This window comes from Pungitius pungitius, chromosome 2 (genome assembly GCF_949316345.1).
Source record: "Pungitius pungitius chromosome 2, fPunPun2.1, whole genome shotgun sequence".
Classification (NCBI taxonomy): domain Eukaryota; kingdom Metazoa; phylum Chordata; class Actinopteri; order Perciformes; family Gasterosteidae; genus Pungitius; species Pungitius pungitius.
In genome coordinates, this window is record NC_084901.1 from 20,322,541 (window position 1) to 20,344,664 (window position 22,124).

Here is a 22,124-nt window from a genome sequence, read left to right on the forward strand (position 1 = left end):
TGCTTTAACCTACCAAATTCCCATTAGCATTGAATCTAAAAAACAATGGAGCATTAACATTTCAGCATCTCCCAGCACACAGAACAATTATTCTAATAGGTTGCAATATCAGTTTAATCTAATTAGGCATCTGCAATTTGATTCACATGTCAAAAAGCTTTCCAGTCAAGTGCAGCAGGAGCGATGAGCTGAGGCCTCCGTTGTAGCATGTTAGAAGACATTTCACAGGTCTGTAAACAATTCGGTCGGGATGTTTGGAGCATGAGGACTTTGAATGAATGGGATCTCCTGAATGCAGTTATAGCGATGCTGACTTGTTACCATGGTGATATTGAAACTAGATCCTGCATACCTTGACCATGTTTTCTTGACCATATAATGTTCACATATTCACAGAGACCCCACAGTATGCGTTCTTGCTTAATTCATGCACTTTTTGCTGTCGTAACGTAATGATTTTTATAGTGTAAGGAAGGAAGGGGAAGTTAATAAAACCTCTTTGCCTTTCTAAAAATGTTTTACTTGGCTCTTCCTTCTGTATGACCAGATGGAATATGACTTTATAAAGTGCTCCCCTTAGGCTATTTCTGATTTTCATTAACAAGAGCAATATAACATTCCATGCGATGAAAAAGCTGAGAATTGTGTGCGTGTGTGACATAATTTATTTTTCTTAAAATATGTGCTCTAGGGTGCAAACCCATCCAGAGAAATCAATTTGAAGGTTTGTAACCTGAAACATATTGAACTCCTACACGGAAGAATTTTTTCAGGTAATTTTTCCATACTAGTATCGTCAAAAAAAAGACCAAAGTGATTCTTCCCTTTCAATATCAATGGGAAGTGCTCAAATGGAGCCCATTTAAATACGACAGTCTTTGGTTTAGACAGAGTCTACCGAATATTCTTTTGATGTACAGGTCTACACTTTCAAGCTGCAAACTGCTTGGCACATGGTTGATTTGGCTCATCCCAGCTCTGGGGGGAATTTACGGCATTGCAGTTCATCTCAATGTGAAAAGGTTAGGCCTGCATCCATTACACAGATGAAACGTGCAAACCGTGAAAGATGAGTGTGAACGGGTAAAATCATCTTCACTTCATGGATGGCAAGAGGCCTTATTTTCTTGCATCCAGTGCGGTTACTGTACTTTCTGTAAAAACACACACTATAGATAACCCTGCAAATGTTGTAGTCTATAAGCGAGAAAACACCCCGGAAAAAAGGTCACCCTGGCTGGAACATACGCAGCAAAACAAGTTAAGCGACAACCAGATGTGCTCTCAGCTATTCAGTAAACTTTGGACACACTGCTTTGTTTGTATGTTTGGTGTAAATCTTGACTCATGAACAGTAATTCAACCCCAAATGTTCTGGATTTACACTCCAAATGATTCTAATTTAACAAGCCAATTAGTCATCAAGTGTGCAAAAAAACATAGACCAAATGGGATGTGATGTATCAACTCTTCTACGCTTCCTATGGCAATGACAATATCACATGACAAATAGCTAAATGCTAATGTCACCATGCCCATTCACTGGGCAGAGTCCACGAAAGTGCTTTTGTATATCATGAACGTTTATTAAAAGCAGATGCATAAATTGACTAAATATAGTTCATTTTTGAGTGTGCTGTGGAGAGATAATACACAAAGGATGGTGTGAAAAACAACAAAAAAATGCACTATTATGAAATAAAATAATATTTATTTTTGAAGTAACTGTGAGTTCCAATACCCATACTAACATTCTGTTTAGTTTGCCTGGAGAGGATTTAGTATGTCTCAATAGATACATTATAATCCTGAATTTGCAGTGTGATGTAGCTAAAAACCAATGATTGCTCAATCAATCCAACAACAAAAACCTCATTTTTAAACACCGGTCCAAATGATTCAGTCATCAGCTGTTTCACATGCGTCTGTCTACTGAAATAGGTGCAGTGATCCAGCATTTATTGGTACATCAAGTTCCAGGTTGTGTCAGGCAGCAGGAAGGAGAGTGAGACAGAGTGTGACAGCTCAGTGATTGAATGACCTGTTGAAGAAAAAAACAAGCTTTGTGGCTTGACAGGTAGACAGGTAGGTGCAGGTAGGTGCAGGTTAGCGGTAAAGTGTGGTTCAAAAGCAAAGAAACTTTTAACAACCGACAGGAGGAAGGCTAATGTTTATATGTTTATGGGCCTATGAAGAAATAAGGTGCAGGTGGGCAGAGGAGCAGAGAACTAAGGTGAGGTAAATGTACAGGAGTGGCAAGATCTGGAAAAACAGGAAATTCTGCAACCTTCTTGTGGACAGGTTAGGAAAAAAACTAGAAACGTGTCTGAAGACAAGGGACAGAGAAGAAGAACGAGCTGGAATCCACAAATTTGACGCGAACATTGGGAGAGTTGGAAATATCTAATGGAGCCTATTTCTACCAGACTTTTATCTGAAATGTCTCTGAAATGATCTTTATCCTTGTACTTTCCTCGAATAGACAAAGAAAGGAAAAATACCACAGAACAAGAACAAAGAAGACGCCAAGTAGACCGCCTCAGAACATCCTTGAGTAAACGCCCTGCATTCTGAGCAGCAAAATTGTTTGATTCCATCAGAAATTTAATTTCTCTCTTTGCTTGGTATTGATTTTACAATACACGTTGTTTACCAGCTATAGTATACAATACGCAGTTATATCTAATTATTGTGGAGACAGTGTATCATCAGGTCGCCACAAGGGTAGAATTAGTCATGGAGTTGCATGCTGCTTTTGTGACTAAGGCCAGAAGATCAGTCTTTGTGTACCTGTTACGGTAAGGACCAGAAACTGACATGCGTATCAACTACACAACTTTATAACAGAAAGTATTCTCCCAAAGTTCCATTGAGTACAGCATTCAGAGGCTCTGTAACTCTCTGCTGCTCCTAAGATCATTAGTAATAATAGTTCAGATGCAATCCCTAGGATACTGATATTGAACATCCTCTTCGCATTGACAAGAGAGTAATATCCTGATTATGCACATCATGTGCCGGATGCAAATGTGACAAATGGTTGATGTCTGAGTATTGGAACGGAGATCATTGAATTTACTATTTTCATTCACAATTCCTTTGAGTTACTTGGTAATTCTTCCATTTGAAGGCAGGGAATAAAGTATTTAATGAATGGTTTATTGTTACGTTTTATTGATTCAGTCTGGTGCTAAACATCTGAATGGAGCTGTATCTTGTAGAACCCACATATAAAAAATAAATTGAAGAAATATTGCATGTTAGCCCTCTACTTTTTTTAAATGTCTTAATATGAAGGACGACAGAACATGCGCCTTCTGCAACATTAAAACTGTTGAAGCAACGCACAGTGGAGCCCTTCTGTGATGAAGATTTTAATATTATTCAGACATATTTGAGTGGGTAAAGGTAGGTATAACATACAGTATAAAATATTTAGTACTCACATTCAAGCAGATTACATTCATGACTCTCTAATTACCTTTTGCAGAGATAGAATGAACTCCATTTGTAGAACTCACAGTAAAGACATTAAAAAAACTAAATATTACTGTAAATCTGAGTTCTTTATGAGGGCATCTAGTGGTTTGACATCTAAGATTCTTATTAGTGCTACATGTTTGTACACCTTGTACTTACTACGTGATGATGAAGAACACAACACAACAAACATGTTACTTGACATATGGAAATAGATAAATAAAGAGAAAAATCCTTTTTTCTTACTTAAACATCTAATAATAACTAGTCAATAAAGGACTTTCCTCTGGGGATATGTGGGTCATACAGGGTTTTATTTCTGTCACGTGGACCCTGAGTCAAACAGTGACTGATTGATTAGTATTTATGGAACAACAACTATTTGATGGCATTTTCCTGTTCTTTCACCTATAGATTAATAGAGAGATGCAACTCGTTGGCAAGAAGGTCCTCCATAACAAAGCGTTGCCTTTAATTTCATGCCTGCACTCTTCAATTTAGTGACGCTGGCGAAGAAGGGAACGTGATGGATCGGTGTCAAAGCTGGGGGGAGCCGTAAGTCAGGCAGAAAGCTCGAGCCACAACTGTCAACAATCTCAATTAACCACTTTACAGACAGAGGCAAGCTGCGCTGCTGCTGCTGCAAAAAAACAACAACAGCCAAGAGAAAACCGTGTATTCAAGTGAACTGGATTGCTTCATCCATCAGCGGGGGTGTGTGGATCAAATTTAAATCTGACATTTAGAGCTCCGACGCCTTCACTCGCTGGCACTGATATGAACTACAGCGAGTGACAAATTGTTTGTATCAAGCCAGTCCCTTGGGGGAAGCCTCTGATAATGTTTAGGGTTGCAATCGACACCCTTGACATTTCCCTGAAAGGTCAGCTTTGGTGTCAGTAAATGCTCGCTGTGTACATTCGGGCCAGCAGACGAGGACCATCGTCACTCGGAAACTCTGCCTCGTCTGTTTTGACAATGATGTGACTGGAGCGAGATCACAGCAGGGTTTAGCCGAGGCCATCGGCTGATATAAATAGTGCCACCCCTTTTTTGAGTTAAATTCCCCGGGGCCTCTGTACTTCCCTAGAGTTGGTTTCATTAGAAACGTTTTATTTTGGAATAGGCTCCCTAAATTACAGCCAAAGTATTGCAATAAAAACAAAGCTCATCACTCTCTCCGCAGGTGTGAGAAGATTGTTGACAATTTATCAAGGAAAAACATCCACGATTAATTCGCTTCGGTAAGCAGGGTGTCCTTTTACAGCTAAATTAAGACACCTATGTAGAATTAATTTCACGTCTCCACCAGACCAATTAGTGTCTTGGATTCGGATTGAATAAACAGCTTGAAGTCAAAGTCCTACATTACTGCAAATAGCGTGTGTTGCATTTCTGATTAGCCGGGCTTCGGCAAAAGGCACAGTGGGGTACACTAGGGCATTTTCGAACAAAGTAAAATAAGGAAACGCCAACCATGCGGACACCTCTACCAAAAGGGTCCAAAAACCACAGGTATGCCGTGTGGCAGCGGCAACAGTTTGTTATTGCTGCCACACAGCAAACTGGATTTTAGTGTTCCTCTGCAGGTTCAGACAATTTGCCCACTTCCAGCAAAATATATCATTTAAAACCCCACTGAACAAAGCTTTGTTTTTGTTTTTAACTCATGAAAGGTTGACACACTGGAGATCCGTGGTTTTCATAGGACAGCAATGTTGTAGCATTTTGATAAATTATTGTTTTTCAATATGGCTGCACGTTTTTATTTTTCTGTGTACATCAAGTAGAATTGTGCTACGTAAAACTAGGAAAGCAAGACAGACATCTTGTTTCATTATCTGTATCTGTATCAAAATCTAGTTTTAAGTAGTAGTGAAGATTTTGAAAAACCAATGGACAAATATAAATACTCCATTACATTAAGTACAAGTCATGCACTTATTATTCTTGAGTAGAAGTTTCAAAATCTTGGCAATTTCTTTATGAACAGTAAAAGATTATAAAAAAATCAGGTAATATGTTCTAGTTGTAAAATTTGATCGAAGTAATAATATCGGTTCGATCATTGAAAATAACAAATACTGTCTTTTTAATAATGTAATGTAATAGGAACATAATATTTGCCTTAACGTAGTGGTTGTAGCAAGAAAATGTTGATTACAATTACAATTGAATGAATGCATTCAGACATTGTTTAAGACCTTGAATATTTCCTCTTAAGTGGCTTCTATTACAACATTTTTTGTGTTTAATCAAATACCCAGAAAGCGAACCTAATGCCAAGTTAAACATTAAATTCTCTCTTAAGGTTCTGTTTGAAGGCCAATACCACCTTCCCGTTTTAGCATGTTCAAGTTGAGCTACTCTTTTAAAATATTAAAGGGGTTTCAGTCATATTCCCTCTACGTTAAGGCTACTATAAACCTTTACACCCAAGTTATAGGAAGTGAAAATGAGTAATGCAATTAATTTCCCTCAATGTCCCCATTAGTGCTGTGTTTTAACAACTTTACCATCAATGAATACAATAGAATATGTATGGACATTTATGGAGTTTCTGTCGTGAAGTCACGAGACATTTTTACAGTTTTACCTGACTCCATCTTTTAGCGCTTCCGGGTTTGCAGTGAAACGTTATTGGTCAGTTACAGGCGCACTTAGATCCTATTGGGCCAGAATTACGTCGGTCTTTCAGGGGGGGCGGGCTGAAGGAGTTCAAAACAAGGAAATAGCTCAGAATTAAAACACGGACCCTCACTGTTACCGTTGAATGGAAAGTGTCTGGTTTAACTTTCACAATGTACATAGTCGCGTGTACTCTTACGCTCGTCGTTTTGATAAGTCCCGCCACTGACGCGTTGGACAATGGCCTCGCGCTGACCCCGACGATGGGCTGGCTGCACTGGGAGAGATTCCTGTGTAACACCGACTGTGACAGCGACCCCGACAACTGCATCAGGTAAGAGACCACGGGGCTCCCGTGTATCCGACCGTGTGCTGCAAACACCGTGAAAGCAAATAAAACGTTTCCCAAGTCCTGCCAGCATGGTGTGCAATGACAAAACTACATCTCTTCCTCTTTAAGACGTTAACAAAAGAATATGTTTGAAAAGCCCAAAACAGGAAGTGACTGGATGGAGTTTATTTACACAATAAACTATACTAAATCATATATCGGTTAACTAAAAGAGAGAAATACATAAGCCATCTCGGGAATTATCATTCAAAACCAATAGCGTACTGACTATACTTTCAATGCAATCCGTATTTAATAATCATCACAGCGTAATTATCTCGTGATCTTTTTTTTAGAATTGAAAAGGAAGGGAAATGATAACAAAGATACCTGATTGTAAAGTGCATTTTGGATAAGACATGACTATGACCCTGCTTGATTAAATTTACCTTTATTTGTTTTGGGGTTTGGGGCACATAATAATGTCATGTTCAATGTAATAAACTAAATCTACCTATCATTTTTAACAAGGAAAATTAAAGTCTGCACACATCAGATCAGAATCTGCATCTCAAGCTGGAACAAGCACATTATTGTCTCTAAATCTATGGACTATCATAAGTTTTAGATTAATCTTTTTACAGTACACATGTCAATTAAAGCTGGTCATAACAGGTTATTAAAGTCACTTTTTGTTTTGCTTAATGCAAAGCTTTCCAGAATCTCAATCAAGATCTGATTCATTTTAAGGAAGAGCTGGCCAACAAAGTACTGTGTGTCGATCGGCTCGTTATTGTGTTACTGTGGTTGGCAATGAACTCCAGACTGACCGGCATCATGAGAATAGCAAGTGTTTTGCTCCTGCCCCTGACGTCGGTCGTCTGAACTGATGCACGTCTCGTCCTGTTGCCCCGGCAGTGAGCGGCTGTACATGCAGATGGCCGATGTGATGGCGAAGGAGGGCTGGAAAGAGGCCGGTTACGAGTACGTCTGCATCGACGACTGCTGGCCCTCCCAGCAGCGCGACGCTCGGGGCCGCCTGCAGGCCGACCCCAAAAGGTTCCCGGGGGGTATCAAGAAACTGGCTGACTATGTGAGTGGTAGATATAAAAGAGGCTTGGGTGGGAATATACTATTAATGCAGTAATTCCTCCCACGGCGTCAAAGAGAGAGGGGTTCAGATAGACTTAGGAGAAGCGAGATATACTTCAATTGTCTTCAGCAGTTTTTTTGTATTGTGGTTTTCGGGTTATGGGCTGCATTATGAAAAGTAGAAACAGTTATATAATGGTAAACTATGCCATGTGTAGCACATATTCCCTTTGATGTGATTCCACGGAGTGCGAATTGAGTCAAGTCTGTGGTACGATGCGACTAACTTTGTAAATCTTTGACAAATAAAAGAAAGCTCTGGTTAAATAACTCTAGAAGTAGAAGTGATTACACAGTTAGATTAACATTTCATTATACATCCATTTAAGCCGACCTCAAGTTATTTACATAATGGAGCGTAAAGATTTCATACCGGTGTGGGATTGTGTGTGTATATATAATAAGTACCTGGAGAGCCGGGGTAGGCACATATTTGTCTTGTGTGGGAGTGCGCTGACGATCACATTCTTTGCTTGAGCTGGAGGCCACTGTGACAAGCTCATTCCTACAGAGCGTTAAAAAAAAAAAAAGATGTTCACCAGCAAATACTTACATTCGGGTTCACTAGGACGGAGCTGTGTCTGTGTACTGCAACCGCGGTACCAAGTTATTTTGCTCTGCAACATCGCCACCTGCTGGTAGATGTCCAAACTCCGCACTGCAGAGTGCAAAGGAGGTTTAAATAGTTTCTCTTTTTCACATCAGCGGTTTGATTTGGAAGGTGCCTACTTTGTGCCCTGTAGTTACCTACTTTGTACTTTTTCCTGGATGTCTGCACACCTTTTTTCCCCCAAATATCAATACCTAAGGACAATTATGCATATGCAGAATGAAGCAAAATGTGTTTCTCTGTCTTAAGGTCCATTCTAAGGGACTGAAGCTGGGTATCTATGCAGACGTAGGGAAAAGCACCTGTGCTGGATACCCTGGCAGCTTTGGATACTATGAGACGGATGCTCAGACCTTTGCTGACTGGGATGTGGATCTACTCAAATTTGATGGTTGCAATATGGACTGGACTTTGGTGGGAGAAGGTGAGTTGAGATGATTTACAATTGTTTTAAAATGTCCCCAATTGGCTCTGTATTTTACATAATGCACGTAGTACTTAAGAGGGGTCATTGAAATGTATGAAAAGCAGGTCTTTCTTTTGGTTCTCATTCTGAACTTCTCAATAGAAAAGCTTTCTTATGGGCTTATTTAACACATTGTAATTTATTCTGGCTAAGGATACGTGAACATGTCAAAAGCACTGAACAAAACTGGAAAAAGTATCCTGTACTCCTGTGAGTGGCCTTTGTATGAGTGGCCCTTCAAAAAGGTGAGAAAAGTTGTTTCGTCACTTTGAATTAAATATGTGCTTGTGATTTTTTTCCATTCTATTTCTGCCTGAATAAATTATTGAAAATCTATTTAATTACTTGGTAGACTAAGGAAGCTGTTAGACACTACGCATCATGTTTCTACGTCATTTCTGAGCCTGCAGCCCAACTACACTGCCATCCGTGATGCCTGTAACCACTGGCGCAACTTTGCTGACGTGTTCGACTCGTGGAGCTCTGTCAAGTCCATCTTGGACTGGACTGCGTTTCATCAGGACATCATCGTCCCTGCGGCGGGACCCGGAGGATGGAATGACCCCGATATGGTACTCTGCTTTACTCCAACCAAATACAACTAGTGCACTTAAAGCCATGTAATCATCCTAAAGGAGTAGTAGCAGGGGCCGTTTTCATTTCAGGTTTCTTTCAGGGAGATCGAGAACACCGGAGAAGCACAATTCATGCATCAGTTAATTACATTACAATCCAAAATGTCTGTGTTCCTTTAAAATAAGTTGAAGCTCATACATGTACATACTTAACATAGAGTGGTGTTAGTTAGGCAGTAAGTATAAGGATTCTCCATGGTGGTTTTAAATATATATTATATAAATTAAGGATCCCATCTCTTAAATAGTAGGCTGTTGTGCTGCATTTTGGCTAAATTGCATAATTTTCCCCTTTCAGCTGGTGATTGGGAACTTTGGCCTCAGTCATGCCCAGCAGGAGTCTCAGATGGCACTCTGGGCCATCATGGCAGCCCCTCTGCTGGTGTCTAATGATCTGAGGGACATCTGTCCTCGCTCCAAGGCGCTGCTGCAGAACAGGCACATTATAGACATCAGCCAGGATGCACTGGGCAGACAAGGTTACCGCACTGCCAAGGTGGGTGAGGGGACACAAAGCACATTGTCCTCCCTACATTGAATCCAAAGAGAATTCTAACAAACCAAGACGATCATTGATATTTATTAGCTATCTGGGATGATCAAAGTCAGGAATCATGTGCAACTTGCTCCTACAGGTGGACACTTTTGAGGTGTGGGAGAGGCCTCTTTCTAAGAACCGACTGGCTATCGCTGTGATCAACATGCTGGAGCTCGGGGGGCCAAGAAGGTTTTTCATCCAAGCGATTCCTGGCTGGAAGATGTGTGACCCCCAGTGCAACGTCACACAGATCCTGCCTCAGTACCAGGAAATGGGCGTTCAGACTCCCCATAGCAAAATACATTTATCAGTCAATCCCTCAGGCACGGCTCTGCTGACCATCACTCCCACCTGAGACTTTACTGGGTTCCAGAAGGCGCAGTGGGAGCAAACGTCTGTGAGACTCAAGCACACCATTCTGTGAGCCAACGGGGTTCAGCACCTAACGAGCATGCACTATAGATTGATTTCTGAATTTTAACTAGTGTTAACTATTTGGTTTGAGTCATAGAAAAACCAAAAATACTGTACAGCTACTTAAATCACGTTTAATAAACTACTGGTCGAATGCAGGAAGGTGTCCGGACTTTGCTGAAAATAAATATCTTAAAGACAGATTGAATTTTGCATACATAACTGCATATCAAAATCAAAGAGCCAAACTACAATGTATGTTTGATACATTTATTGAAAATTGGGATGACTTCCTCCAGGAAACCAATCCACAGTTTAGAACTGGATGACCTGGCCCTGAGAGAGAACAGGAAAAACACTTGTTAGAATGATGCATAAGCAGAGAGAAATACAGATGTGCCGAACATTATTCATTATAAATGCTGCTGGAAATTACAAAGAAACTTTTGATTTCTTGCCTAAAATTTACATATTTGCCAGGGTAACAGAACTGGATTATTTTTAGATGTGCAAAATTTTAATTATGTCAAACAAAAACGTCCCAAGAGTTAAATGACATTTAACTAGATGTTAATGAAAGCGCTTATTTGGCACATGCCCATTGTTTTTTCAAGTCATTCCTGATTTTAGTGCTAAAGCCCTCCATTGTTACGCTATTTTACAGAATATTGTTGCATTTACAATAAATAAATCCTACAGCCTATTTGTCCCGCCCCTGTTGCATTGGAAATTACTAAATGCGGCGATTGAGCTTATGGTCATGTTTTCAAATATTGGCAACAATACTAATAATTTACACTTTACATCACTGCCATTTGTATACATTTACTTTGATCCTGGTCATTGTTGAGTGAAAGATTTGGCAGATTGTATAACAGTACTAATACTTGGCAAAATGTCTCTCATTGTGTCATTTTCTTCAACTCTTATCTTAACAAAATTTTGTTACATTTTTGCCAGTTGTGGCATCCAAGATTCTAAATAATAATCTCAAAATAACCTCAAGATAGTAAGACAATAAATGGACAAGCCACCAGGGATTTTAAGGTGCACTATAAAAGGCATAAGTCGATCCAGTTCAGAAAGCATACCTAGAAACTTCCCGTGATGAACTGGGTGGGAAAGCACATCTCAACATGCTCAATAATATGACCTCAGCGAGTCTTACCTTTCTCTTCTTGTCACCACCCAACTCAAAGTGCTTGCATCTCTTGATGGCGAGCATTCTCTTGGATCTGCAGTTGGGCTCCACGCACTCAAGCCTCAGGACAATCTTCTTTGTAGTCTTGGCCTGAAAACACACAACGTTTGATTTAACACAACACATAAAGCTTAACCTGGCGAACAGCACTAAACAGAAAAATATACCTTTTTCCTGAAGATGGGTTTGGTCTGACCACCATATCCGCTCTGCTTTCTGTCGTATCTCCTTTTACCTGCAGAACATATCCAGTTGAGCACCATGACATCTCATTCAGCATCCAGTGAAATATGGACCTACAAAAGGATGGGCTTGTTTACCCTGTGCGAAGAGGGAGTCCTTTCCCTTCTTGTACTGGGTAACTTTGTGGGGCTGGTGCTTCTTGCACTTCTTGCAGTACGTCCTGCGGGTCTTCGGGACGTTCACCTGGAGAACACAAGACAATGACCATACTAGAAATAAACCTGAAGGCAACTGGAGAAAATAGCTCACACTCAACATATGGCGAATGGGGAAGTTAATCAAAGAAATCGAAAGCCGTACGATGGACGTTTTTATTGGATCTGCGGTGAAAACTACAAAACAGTGTAAATGTATTAAGAAAACCATTTACACGGAGAACGACAATGTTTGAAATGTAGAACGAGTCCGTGTCCCGTTCACGCATTTAAGAGGTTTCTAATAACTGACAGTAGTCTCGTGTTTACCACTGAAACGTAGCAGGCGGTTAAGCGTGTAAATGCAGATGAAGCTAGCTAGCAACATGTTAGCATCGTAGCTATTTAACGTCAATTCAACAGTAAGATGCGTTTGAACGTATAACGTTGCAACAATTGAGCGCAACAGCGGTGTCTTTCATACATTCAACGTCGACAAACGTCTCAATTCAACTTAATTCGGAAGAAAATCTGAGGCATGTACGCGTTGGAGAAAGCAATTCACCCAAAGCACAGCAAGCAGATTTAAATGACAAATCTAAGAGCGTAAAATGTACATGAGGTGAACAATAGTACCATCGTTGCGTGGATCAACAGACAGTCAACACACGCGAGTGAACTAGAAGCCGTTGCGGTCGCTTATTTGGACAGATTGAGTTTGATTCTGTGAAGAGTAGTCGGGAAGGAAATTTCTTACCATGGCTGCGTCCCGATGCAGAGGAAAAGAGAGAGGCCGAGGCCGGAAGCACTTCTTATTGAGGGCCTCCGCGGTGACGGCGCCGTGCAGCGCGCCCCCTGGCGACGGAGGACACGAGGAGGACCACGACAGATAACTTGACCGAAAAAGCCTCAAACGTTACTGCAGAGAGTTGTTATTTGTGTCGTTGTAGAACACAATCAGTGTGGTTTTATAATGCCAGCATGGGTCATCAGCTTGAAGCGTGTTCACTTACTTCAACTTCCCGCTGCAATACTGAAAGTGGCAAAGTTTACAAAATAAGAATTTGCCTAAAATGAAAGTTTGCTATGCGCACTAACACAAATAGTTCTGTGTTAATGTTTAGCCCACTTATATCACCACACATATCACCAAAACCTTTCAGAGGGTTGATATGAAAATGAGCCGGAAGAAAAAGGGGAAGTTTGCAGAGTCAATTCCTCTCGGTGGGTGGGTTTAAACTTGTTGCATCACAGACTGAAACATTCTATGGAAGGCGAGCGGGTGAGGAAAAGGTTCATGTCTCTGCTCGAAGCCTCAGCATCTGAAGTTATCCGTCTGATGCTCTACTATTTTGGGTATTCAGGTAAGTGTCAATGCTTTTTGAAAGTATGTTGAAAGGTCAGGAAGTGTTTTTTAGGCATGTGTTCACTTAAGTTTAAAAGACAAGAGCAGCCACAACAGTGCATTTCATTTGAAAGCCTTTGGACAAAATGTAATGTATTGTAATAGTGAGTGGATTTGTGCGAGCGCTCAATGGGAACGGCAACTTTTAGTTTGATCGTCAATCCCAAATGCAGTCTTAATCCACCACTATAAGTATATGTGTTAATAAAAATAATTAAAACCATGCTGACATTATGTTCTGTTTGTTTCAGAAGTATCTTTCAACAAAGATGGACAATAGTGTATTGTCCTGTACTTTGCATGATTTTGAAACCCTTGTATAATCACATCTCGCGGCATGACAGTGGTCTTGTGTTTTTATGTGGTTACCTTTCTAAACTATGCAATTGCACTTATCTTGAATCATGTGAACTTCAGAATTCAGGACATTTAAAGGCTGGCAATGCTCATTTATATTTATGTGATTGACCTCCACACAATGCAGAGATATTAAAATGGACGTAATATCTCAATATGTGCGAGAGAGCATCCTTTGTCGTTCAATATCACATTTATAACTTAACATTCCTTAACAAACATTTACATCTCTTTCCCTTACACACGCACAAATGCTCATACATGCACATTTTCTTGCATGTGGCCGCTTATCTTTCAGGAAACGTCAGGAAAGAGAGCATTTTGACAAGTTCCTGTTAAGAAAAACCCTCTTTCATTATATGGTTGTGTTTGCAGTTTTATTTTTAGAGGACATCAAATATGACTTTGGGTATGCCTTACTATGGAGTTGCTGAAAAGTTGCCTTGTCTACAGTAAGAGGTACACTTTTTGTTTGCATTAATAAATAAATTGAGATAGTTTGTTAAAGTGTTGTTGTCCTGTAGTGCAATACAGGGAATTCTGTAAAATCCAAGATACACAGTTGTAAATGCATTATCAGCCTACATCACAGGTGAAACATCATTTATTTTTGCTAATGATGACCACATTTGAGAAAATGATTCAAATAATGTCAGGTCAAAGCATGGCAGGGCCCTTAGTTTCTTCTCCCTTCATGTTGCAGTACAACATTGATGCAACTTCCCTATCGGTTCGTCTGTGTCAGCCACCGTGCGTCAACTCCCTTCGAAAAAGACACAAAACAAATTCTGGTGGCCATGCTACAGGGAAAAGCAGTTCACTCGACAGGCTCCATCCGATCCAAGAGAAAGAGAGAAGGCCTGCGACATCAGTGGTCTTCTGCTGTCAGAGTGCGCTGACCCCTGTGCTCAACGTGGGCCTGCGAAGAATGAGGAATGAGAAAACAATGCTTCACAGAATAGGGAACACTGCTCTCTGTTTATGACGGTGCAAACAAGACTGTTAGGTATCGTCGGTCTGGTGTGAAGAAATGAGACACACTCACTGGTTAGTGGGGAGTGAGAGAAGCTAATGGTGGTTTTAAAGTTGCAGCCTAAAAGATAAAAGGAAGTGCTCACAAGCTGAAAATAGTCCGAGCCGAAGTGCAAAACACATCTGACAGACACACTCCCCTGACAACCATCTGTGTGCCAAAGGGTGCAGTGTGTTCATTTGTAGTTTTTTAGTATTATGTGTGTTTTTAAACGTTGTTTGTTATGTGACAAGACTGTTGTGGCTGAACATATAGAACGATGTTGACCAAGATACAGTAGTCGAGGGAATCGGAAAGGGGGGGGTGTTCGGAATTGAAAAGGACGTCGCTGGCAGGAAAAGATGGGCTCATGCAAACTGCAGCTAATCACACACTGATATCTGCTCGCGTTCGAGCTGCGTGTCTCTTCATCTCCTTCAACATCAGTGCCATTGCTTTTTCTCTGTGAATGACTTCTATTCTGTTGCAGTACCTTTTCAAAGTAATTGAAAACCCTGCAGTGTTGACTAAGGCAACGGCCCTCAAAAGGCTGACTTGTAGGGCTAAGCTAACCACAGGGACGACGCCACAGCCCTCAGAAAGGCCTTTACTGTTATCCTTCACAGCATTATTCCTTATTCTTTGTTTCCATGTAGATTAATCCTGACTGAATCATGTCAGAAAATATACTGGAAGAAATCTTCATCAAACGATCTCAGCAGAAGAAGAAGACCTCCCCTCTGAACTACAAGGAGAGATGGTTTGTTCTCACCCCGGAAAAAATAGCCTACTATGATTTTGATTCTGACAAAGGGGTACGTATGTGGACCTACAGGTGAACTTGATTTAAGTAGCGGAACATTTGTTTGTTACCTGACTGTCTCTTCTTCTGGTGAGCAGAAGCGAAAAGGTTTGAAGGGATCGGTTGACCTCGAGAAGATCAAATGTGTGGAGTCGGTCCGGCCGGAGCTCAATTCCCCGCAGGAGCGCATGTACGCTTTCCAGGTAGACAAGTCTGTCAATTCACTTCTCTAACAGATAGGGACTCTCCAGAAATCGCCTGAAAAGCTATAATAGTGCACCTTAAATGTCTATTGCTAAAAAGTGAAAACATCACACGTCACCGTCTGCAAACCTTTTCGCAGTATTTTCTGCTGTCATTTATATTCACCCATGAGCTAGTAAGTTTTTAAAAAATGGGAAATTACACAATGAAATGACAGACAACTTTTTTAAAAAAACATGTGGTTAGGGTTCTCTTTTTCATTTGTGCCACAGATCATTTATGACGAGGGGCCGTTGTACGTCTTTGCAAAGACAGACGAGACCCGGATGCAGTGGATAAAGAAGCTGAAAGAAAGTTAGTATTGGAAATTGAAGAATTGAAGTTGTGTGTGTTCTTGTCTTGTCGGGGAGTGTCTGATGCAGTAAATGCGTATCTTAACATCGCCACGGGACTGCGGAACAGAAGAGCTGGGTGCACATGCAAATGAAATGTTGATTGAATTTAAATGTGCTTATGCCGATACTTGTCCTTAGTGGTGCGCTTCAACAAGGATCTCATGCCGAAGTACCACCCTTGTTTCTGGGCGGATGGGACGTGGCTTTGCTGCCAGCAGGAAGTCAAAGGTGCTATGGGTTGCAAGGTGCTGAATAGCAAGAACGGTGAGATTGAGATTCGCTTTGGTTTGAAATCAGCAACATTAACCCTTATTCGATTATCGAGTCATTGCATTCATGCATGAAATGATGTCTTTGACAGGCTTTTCATCCCAACGAGACAGAAGGGGATCCAGGAAACCCCTTCCTCCTACCCCAACAGAGGTTTACACTCAGTCCCCTTTGAATGATACTCACTGACTAATCAACCCTTCAACTCCATTAATACATCCTCGAATCCTGTGTTTGTTTCCAGGAAAAGGCTGTTCGGCCTTTACCTCCACAGCCTCCCGAAGAACCTTCACCCTCTGTAGGCATGACTGTCATAGCAGAGTATGATTACACACCTATGACACCCCAAGACCTGGAGTTGAGGAAGGACGAGGAGTACACCATCTTGGAGATGTCTGATCAGAACTGGTGGAAAGCCCGGGACAAATATGGGTGAGAAAGCGCTAACGCCAGAAGCCTGTGCGATAGCACAAAAATATGTCATTTCAAGTACATAATCCTATCCTTAGTATTTGTGAGAGCCTCAGAGTCCAGCCAAGATGGCCATTTGTTAACATTATTAATAAATAGAATGTGTGTTTTTTCTTTTGCAGAAAGGAAGGATACATACCTTGTAATTACGTTGTGGAAGCCACAAATGGGCTAGAGAAATTTGAGTGAGTATGGTCATTGTAGTATTGTCTCTAAGTTCTAGTTCCTCACAAAATCCTTCATTTGTATTCATTTGTTTTACTACTCAGCCTATTGACACTTCTCTCTGCCTGCACATGGATGTATGTTTGATTGCTGAAGCAATACATTATCAACATAAAGATTTCAGTAACGATTTTCACATTCATTCTCACAGCTGGTATTCCAAGAACATGAACCGTAGCCAGGCAGAACACCTGTTGAAGACTGAGGTACACGCATTGACATGCGCAGTGATACATGGGACAGCTTTGATAGGTTTGTGAATCTACGAAGTAGCTGCGTTTAATTTTTAAACTTAAGCTTGTGTGGTTTCCCAGAATAAAGATGGTGGCTTCCTGATACGGGACTCGAGCAAGGCCGGGAAATACACTGTGTCTTTGTTCAGTAAGGGTGGCGGGTGAGTAAGCTCAGCGGTATATTGTACTGCATCTACTGGCTCCGGTCATGCGTCAACGTATCAAAAGAAGAACTGTTTGCAATGAAAGCGGAAACAGAAGGCTGCAGAGGGAGGGAGATGCAAATTATTCATGCAAAACATGGACAAAAACTGCATGCAGAACTTTTTTCATTGCACGGCTCTGGAAGACTGATGGATATTGTAGCAAATAGATACTGTGCATACGTGACAAATGACAACTTCCTGCGTCAATGAAAACCTGTGACTGACCGTGACTCTTTCTTTCCTCTCAACAGGGACTCTGTTGGAAGCTGCAGACACTATAACATCTGTACCACAGCACAGGGACAGTTCTACCTTGCAGAGAAACATAATTTTAGCACCATCCCAGAACTCATCAACTACCATCAGCACAATGCAGCAGGTTGATACAGCAACTTGACATATAGGTTATAGATGAAGCCATTTTCTTTTTTACAGTACTGGAATACTTTTTTAAAAGGAAATGACTCAAAAGGGGGAATGAAAATGAAGCACATTAACACTAAATCAAGGAAATGGAATCAATCAAGGTTTTGTTTTGTTTTGTTTTCCCCCTCACTAGGTATGGTTAGCAGGCTGAAATACATCGTGTCGAACCGGGCACAGCCTCCATCAACAGCAGGACTTGGCTATGGTATAGTATGACTATATCAATGTATACGACTCAACTATTTGCTTGTTAATCATGTTCGGTGATTAACCTCTGGTGTCTGATTAGAAATGGTTCTGTGCTCACTGACCTATGCTGATTGCTTAAACACAATGATGATTTGTTAATAGCGTTTGAGGGCACGAGCCTTTGTTGACAGCTCCATTCATTAAAGGTAAAAGCAATAGAGCTCCTTTGCTTTTGTGCCTACCAGCACTTCTATTGCTTACCATTCACAAGTTGTATTATGTTTGCTTAATGCATATTCAAAATAAACTTGAAGTTGCCAAGCAATCAGTGGAGGAACCAGAAAATCCAAATTCCAAATTAATTATCATTCAAGACACAATAAGACAAAAAACATCACTGAATCAAGAATCTGTTAAAATTAAATTATCCCATTGTGGTAAAAATTTGAAAGTGCTCCTCGATTCTGCCTCGTTTGCTCCAGGTGTTTGGGAGATTGACCCCCGCTACCTCACCTTCATCAAGGAGCTGGGCACTGGTCAGTTTGGAGTGGTGAAGTATGGAAAGTGGCAGGGCCAGCATGACGTTGCCATTAAAATGATTAAAGAGGGATCCATGTCTGAAGACGAATTCATAGAAGAAGCCAAAATCATGATGTAAGCCAAAGTTCAATGAGTCTAAATTTGGGCTGAGCTGACCCTTTTTCTGTGATAACTTGCTCTATTTCAACTGGCTGCGGTTGAAAAAATAGTGATGATTTTGTGTGTCATAAAACTCATGTGCCCCACTGAGAAGTGTGGTTTATATAACTTATGTGAGAAAACCCAACCCGTCACACTTAACTTCCTTCTGCTTTTGCTTAAACCAGGAAGCTTCGCCATGAAAACCTGGTCCAGCTGTACGGCGTGTGCACCAAACAGAAACCCATTTATATAGTGACTGAGTTCCTTCCCAATGGCTGCCTGCTGACGTACCTGAGGGAAGGCCTGACGCAGCACCCGACAGCTGTCCAGCTCCTGGAGATGTGCAAAGACGTCTCCGAGGGCATGGCCTATCTCGAGTCCCAGCAGTACATCCACAGAGACCTGGTTAGAGACAAAGATCTACTGTTTTTCTTCTCTAGATCATTACATCGTGTTGAGATAGGCTGGGCTTAAATATTTGAAGATAACAGTAAATGGGCAATGATTACTGGTGAGTCAAGAGTTTTGTTTGTATTGTCCTCAGGCGGCCAGGAACTGTTTAGTTGATGCGAATGGCACCATCAAAGTGACTGACTTTGGACTTTCAAGGTACTTGACACACAAACTACAGGACACAATGAGACACATTGGTTCATAATTCATTGAAATATCTTGCTCTACTCCCAGTAGAGCAGTAGTTAAGTAGGATTAGGGATATTGTACTTGAGGATATTGTACTTGAGATTTCCATTTTAAGCTTATAATGGGACCTTTATAGTAACATATAGGTAACAAGAAGTAGTTTCTTATTTTATTAAGATTTGACATACAAAAATAAGATTAATTTGTAGCGTATAGCTCACATGAGCCAAAAACTACAGCGGGGAAATGCTACAAACAAGTTTGCATTGAATAGGGGCCATTGTTTAAACTTTTACTTTCAGTGACATCAAGTTGACAATTGACAAACTTTCAGTACTGTTTTCTTAGGATTACTGACTACTTCTTCAATCCCTGCCTTAGGTATGTCTTAGATGATGAGTACACAAGCTCAGCAGGTTCCAAGTTTCCTGTTCGTTGGTCACCTCCAGAGGTCCTCCTCTACTGCAAATTCAGCAGCAAGTCAGACATATGGGCGTATGGTGAGTGAAGTGCATATTTTCAATTCCTCACCGCATATCTGGTCAGTTCTAACTGTAAACTACTAATCAACATCATGACTTTCAGCGCGTTGACTTTTTCTATAAATTGTTAGGGGTTCTCCTGTGGGAGGTCTACACCCTGGGACGGCTTCCGTATGAGCGCCTTAACAACACAGAAATAGTTGATCAGGTGTCTCGGGGCCTGCGCCTCTTCCGCCCCCAGCTGGCTAATGAAAAGGTCTACAGCCTCATGACAACCTGTTGGCTAGAGGTAAATTCATTTTGCATTGAGCTGTGGGCCTCAATGGAGGTTATACCAATGACCTCATACAGACTGATGAGATTACATTGAACATACTAAAACAGCAACGGCAATCTCACAGATTCGTTTTGTTTCGATTTCAGAAAGCAGATGAGAGACCCACCTTTCAGGAGCTGGCACTCACGGTTCAGGATTTGTTGTACGAGCTCCAGTAGATCTCAAGATATTCCCAACACACACCCTGAGGGTTTTCTCTGGTCCCCACAGAGCATTATCTCCTTCTGTCCCCGGAAAGTCAAGGGCAACAAGTCGAACATGGAAGTGACACTGGTGTCCTCTGTAATGTGAATATATGTAATACAAATGCCGCTATAACTTCCTACATAGATACATACGTACTAATGTAATGTATTATATTACTAGAAGTACAGTCCTAGAGGCTAGCATTGGAAATATGTATATGTTATTGTTGGTTACCTGACTTTATTGAATCCTGTGTGTTTTATTCTATGGAATCATTGTCAAATGTATACACCTTTGCATGTGGAGGCGAAGCTTTGTGAGAACATATCTATTGCACAAATAAAAGCCAAGTATGCCGGGCTTTGAAAATTACTAAGAATAAAATGACAACGTGTCAAAACATCTGGTAAACCTTTTTGTTCTCACGTTCCAATCGATCATAACGTTTTTGAAAGATGTTTGCCTTGATTGGAGTTTGTGTTATACTTCTGATATTTAAGTTAGGTAGTTCTACTTGTACTACTACCACCACGACTGCTACTAGTAATATCAATGATACAGCGATGACGACGTCCTCCAGAAGAACGCGCTCTGTGATTGGTTGAACTACTTCCGCCTTCCGGTCGTCCACTTATACACGTGAAGGTCAGCAACAGAGCGATAAGATATTTATAATTGTAAGAATATTGCTGAAACAAACGCGTTTTAGAAAAATATGAACGGCCAAGGAGCGACAGCCGACCCGCAGCTTCAGCAATTCATCGAAATCGAGTCTCAAAAACAGAGATTTCAGCAGCTGGTGCATCAAATGACTGAAGTTTGCTGGGTAAGATCCGCGTTACGCTAGCAATGCAGCTCCGTGGCTCACCGCTTTCGCATACATGCAACTTTGTAGCTAGAGCTAAATGCTATTATTATAATGTATGTTGTGGTTACTTGTTTTTTCGCTTGCTCAAATAATGACGCGCAAATAAATAACGTTATATATCGCGAGAGTCGGTCAAATAACGCTAGCTTTCCCCACGGTTAACTGAAAAACGAAGCGTTATTACATTTTATTATTAAATTATTGGTTGTCCACGATACGTTTTAGAAACTAGCTTTTAAAAGTGAATATTTCTCCAGACTGCTCTCGACAATTACCCCGGGTATTGATGCCACACACCCCTCGTCTCATCTGTCGTCCACAGGAGAAGTGCATGGACAAACCCGGACCGAAGCTGGACTCCAGGACGGAAATGTGCTTCGTCAACTGCGTGGAGCGGTTTATCGACACCAGCCAGTTCATCCTGAACAGACTGGAACAGACTCAGCGGGGAAAGGGTTCGTTTTCTGAGACCATGTCAGAATAAAAAAGAAAAAACTGTCACCGGAAGGATCGACCAGACACATTCACGTGCCCCCATGGCACGTTTTGTCCGGACACCAAGTGTCCTTTCAACCGGAGAAGGGGACGGGATCGAGTGTCACATTTAAAACAAAGTGCCTCAGATAAACACAATATATGGCTGCAGAAGTCTAGGATGTGTTGCAGAACACACTTGGATTCTAGTCTGTTAACGGGGACTTTCATGGAGAATTTTTTGTGTTATTCGAAGCTGAGGTGGAATGTGTGTGTGAGGCTGCAGAGAGTGTGATGCATCAGACATTCAGTGTCAGACAGCTGTTTTTGACAGCCACAAAGACGTCACCAAACACATTTTAAGAGAACTGAAGAGGCGCAAAGTTCTGGACTGTACATATGCAATAAACGTAATGCCAAAATAATC

At 41.1% G+C, this 22,124-nt stretch overlaps 4 protein-coding genes across 6 annotated transcripts in view; 3 read left to right on the forward strand and 1 right to left on the reverse strand.

The window, feature by feature from the left end:
- Positions 1 to 6,192: 6,192 nt before the first annotated feature.
- On the forward strand, positions 6,193 to 10,412 carry gla (galactosidase, alpha). The gene is made up of 7 exons (XM_037461749.1): positions 6,193 to 6,442; positions 7,358 to 7,532; positions 8,451 to 8,625; positions 8,821 to 8,912; positions 9,078 to 9,239; positions 9,601 to 9,798; positions 9,938 to 10,412. The coding sequence occupies exons 1-7, from the start codon at positions 6,282 to 6,284 to the stop codon at positions 10,193 to 10,195; spliced, it is 1,221 nt and encodes a 406-aa protein (XP_037317646.1). The 5' UTR covers positions 6,193 to 6,281; the 3' UTR covers positions 10,196 to 10,412.
- A 98-nt stretch (positions 10,413 to 10,510) lies between these two features.
- Positions 10,511 to 22,124, reverse strand: part of LOC119211101 (large ribosomal subunit protein eL42) — a 300,484-nt gene continuing 288,870 nt past the window's right edge. Inside the window, exons 1-5 of one of the 3 annotated variants that reach the window (XM_037461752.2) lie at positions 12,590 to 12,744; positions 11,776 to 11,881; positions 11,623 to 11,690; positions 11,423 to 11,545; positions 10,511 to 10,590 (exon numbers count right to left, since the gene is read on the reverse strand). In XM_037461752.2, the coding sequence (XP_037317649.1) occupies positions 10,570 to 10,590; positions 11,423 to 11,545; positions 11,623 to 11,690; positions 11,776 to 11,881; positions 12,590 to 12,592 (321 nt within the window). In that variant the 5' untranslated portion in view covers positions 12,593 to 12,744 and the 3' untranslated portion in view covers positions 10,511 to 10,569. Of the gene's footprint in view, positions 10,591 to 11,422; positions 11,546 to 11,622; positions 11,691 to 11,775; positions 11,882 to 12,468; positions 12,493 to 12,589; positions 12,745 to 22,124 lie in introns of those variants that run through there. The other 2 variants (XM_037461753.2, XM_062560595.1) reach the window with 2 other exon arrangements.
- On the forward strand, positions 13,071 to 20,769 carry btk (Bruton agammaglobulinemia tyrosine kinase). Its single transcript, XM_037461747.2, has 18 exons — positions 13,071 to 13,196; positions 15,263 to 15,421; positions 15,507 to 15,611; positions 15,885 to 15,966; positions 16,146 to 16,271; positions 16,369 to 16,430; positions 16,522 to 16,709; positions 16,871 to 16,933; positions 17,125 to 17,179; positions 17,288 to 17,367; positions 17,664 to 17,791; positions 17,972 to 18,043; positions 18,510 to 18,681; positions 18,894 to 19,113; positions 19,253 to 19,317; positions 19,732 to 19,850; positions 19,964 to 20,121; positions 20,256 to 20,769. Exons 2-18 carry the CDS (start codon positions 15,281 to 15,283, stop codon positions 20,325 to 20,327), a joined length of 1,908 nt encoding a protein of 635 aa, XP_037317644.1. The 5' UTR covers positions 13,071 to 13,196; positions 15,263 to 15,280; the 3' UTR covers positions 20,328 to 20,769.
- Positions 20,934 to 22,122, forward strand: timm8a (translocase of inner mitochondrial membrane 8 homolog A (yeast)). The gene is made up of 2 exons (XM_037461754.2): positions 20,934 to 21,181; positions 21,546 to 22,122. The coding sequence occupies exons 1-2, from the start codon at positions 21,071 to 21,073 to the stop codon at positions 21,705 to 21,707; spliced, it is 273 nt and encodes a 90-aa protein (XP_037317651.1). The 5' UTR covers positions 20,934 to 21,070; the 3' UTR covers positions 21,708 to 22,122.

What these genes read in the sequence shown, in the direction of transcription:
- gla (XM_037461749.1), top strand. Translation starts at nt 6,282, where the DNA reads ATGTACATAGTCGCGTGTACTCTTACGCTCGTCGTTTTGATAAGTCCC. An exon ending in GACCCCGACAACTGCATCAG is followed by an intron (nt 6,443 to 7,357) that starts GTAAGAGACCAC and finishes TTGCCCCGGCAG; the next exon opens with TGAGCGGCTGTACATGCAGA. An exon ending in AAGGTTACCGCACTGCCAAG is followed by an intron (nt 9,799 to 9,937) that starts GTGGGTGAGGGG and finishes TTGCTCCTACAG; the next exon opens with GTGGACACTTTTGAGGTGTG.
- btk (XM_037461747.2), top strand. Translation starts at nt 15,281, where the DNA reads ATGTCAGAAAATATACTGGAAGAAATCTTCATCAAACGATCTCAGCAG. An exon ending in ATTTTGATTCTGACAAAGGG is followed by an intron (nt 15,422 to 15,506) that starts GTACGTATGTGG and finishes TCTGGTGAGCAG; the next exon opens with AAGCGAAAAGGTTTGAAGGG. An exon ending in TTCCTCCTACCCCAACAGAG is followed by an intron (nt 16,431 to 16,521) that starts GTTTACACTCAG and finishes GTTTGTTTCCAG; the next exon opens with GAAAAGGCTGTTCGGCCTTT.
- timm8a (XM_037461754.2), top strand. Translation starts at nt 21,071, where the DNA reads ATGAACGGCCAAGGAGCGACAGCCGACCCGCAGCTTCAGCAATTCATC. An exon ending in AAATGACTGAAGTTTGCTGG is followed by an intron (nt 21,182 to 21,545) that starts GTAAGATCCGCG and finishes TGTCGTCCACAG; the next exon opens with GAGAAGTGCATGGACAAACC.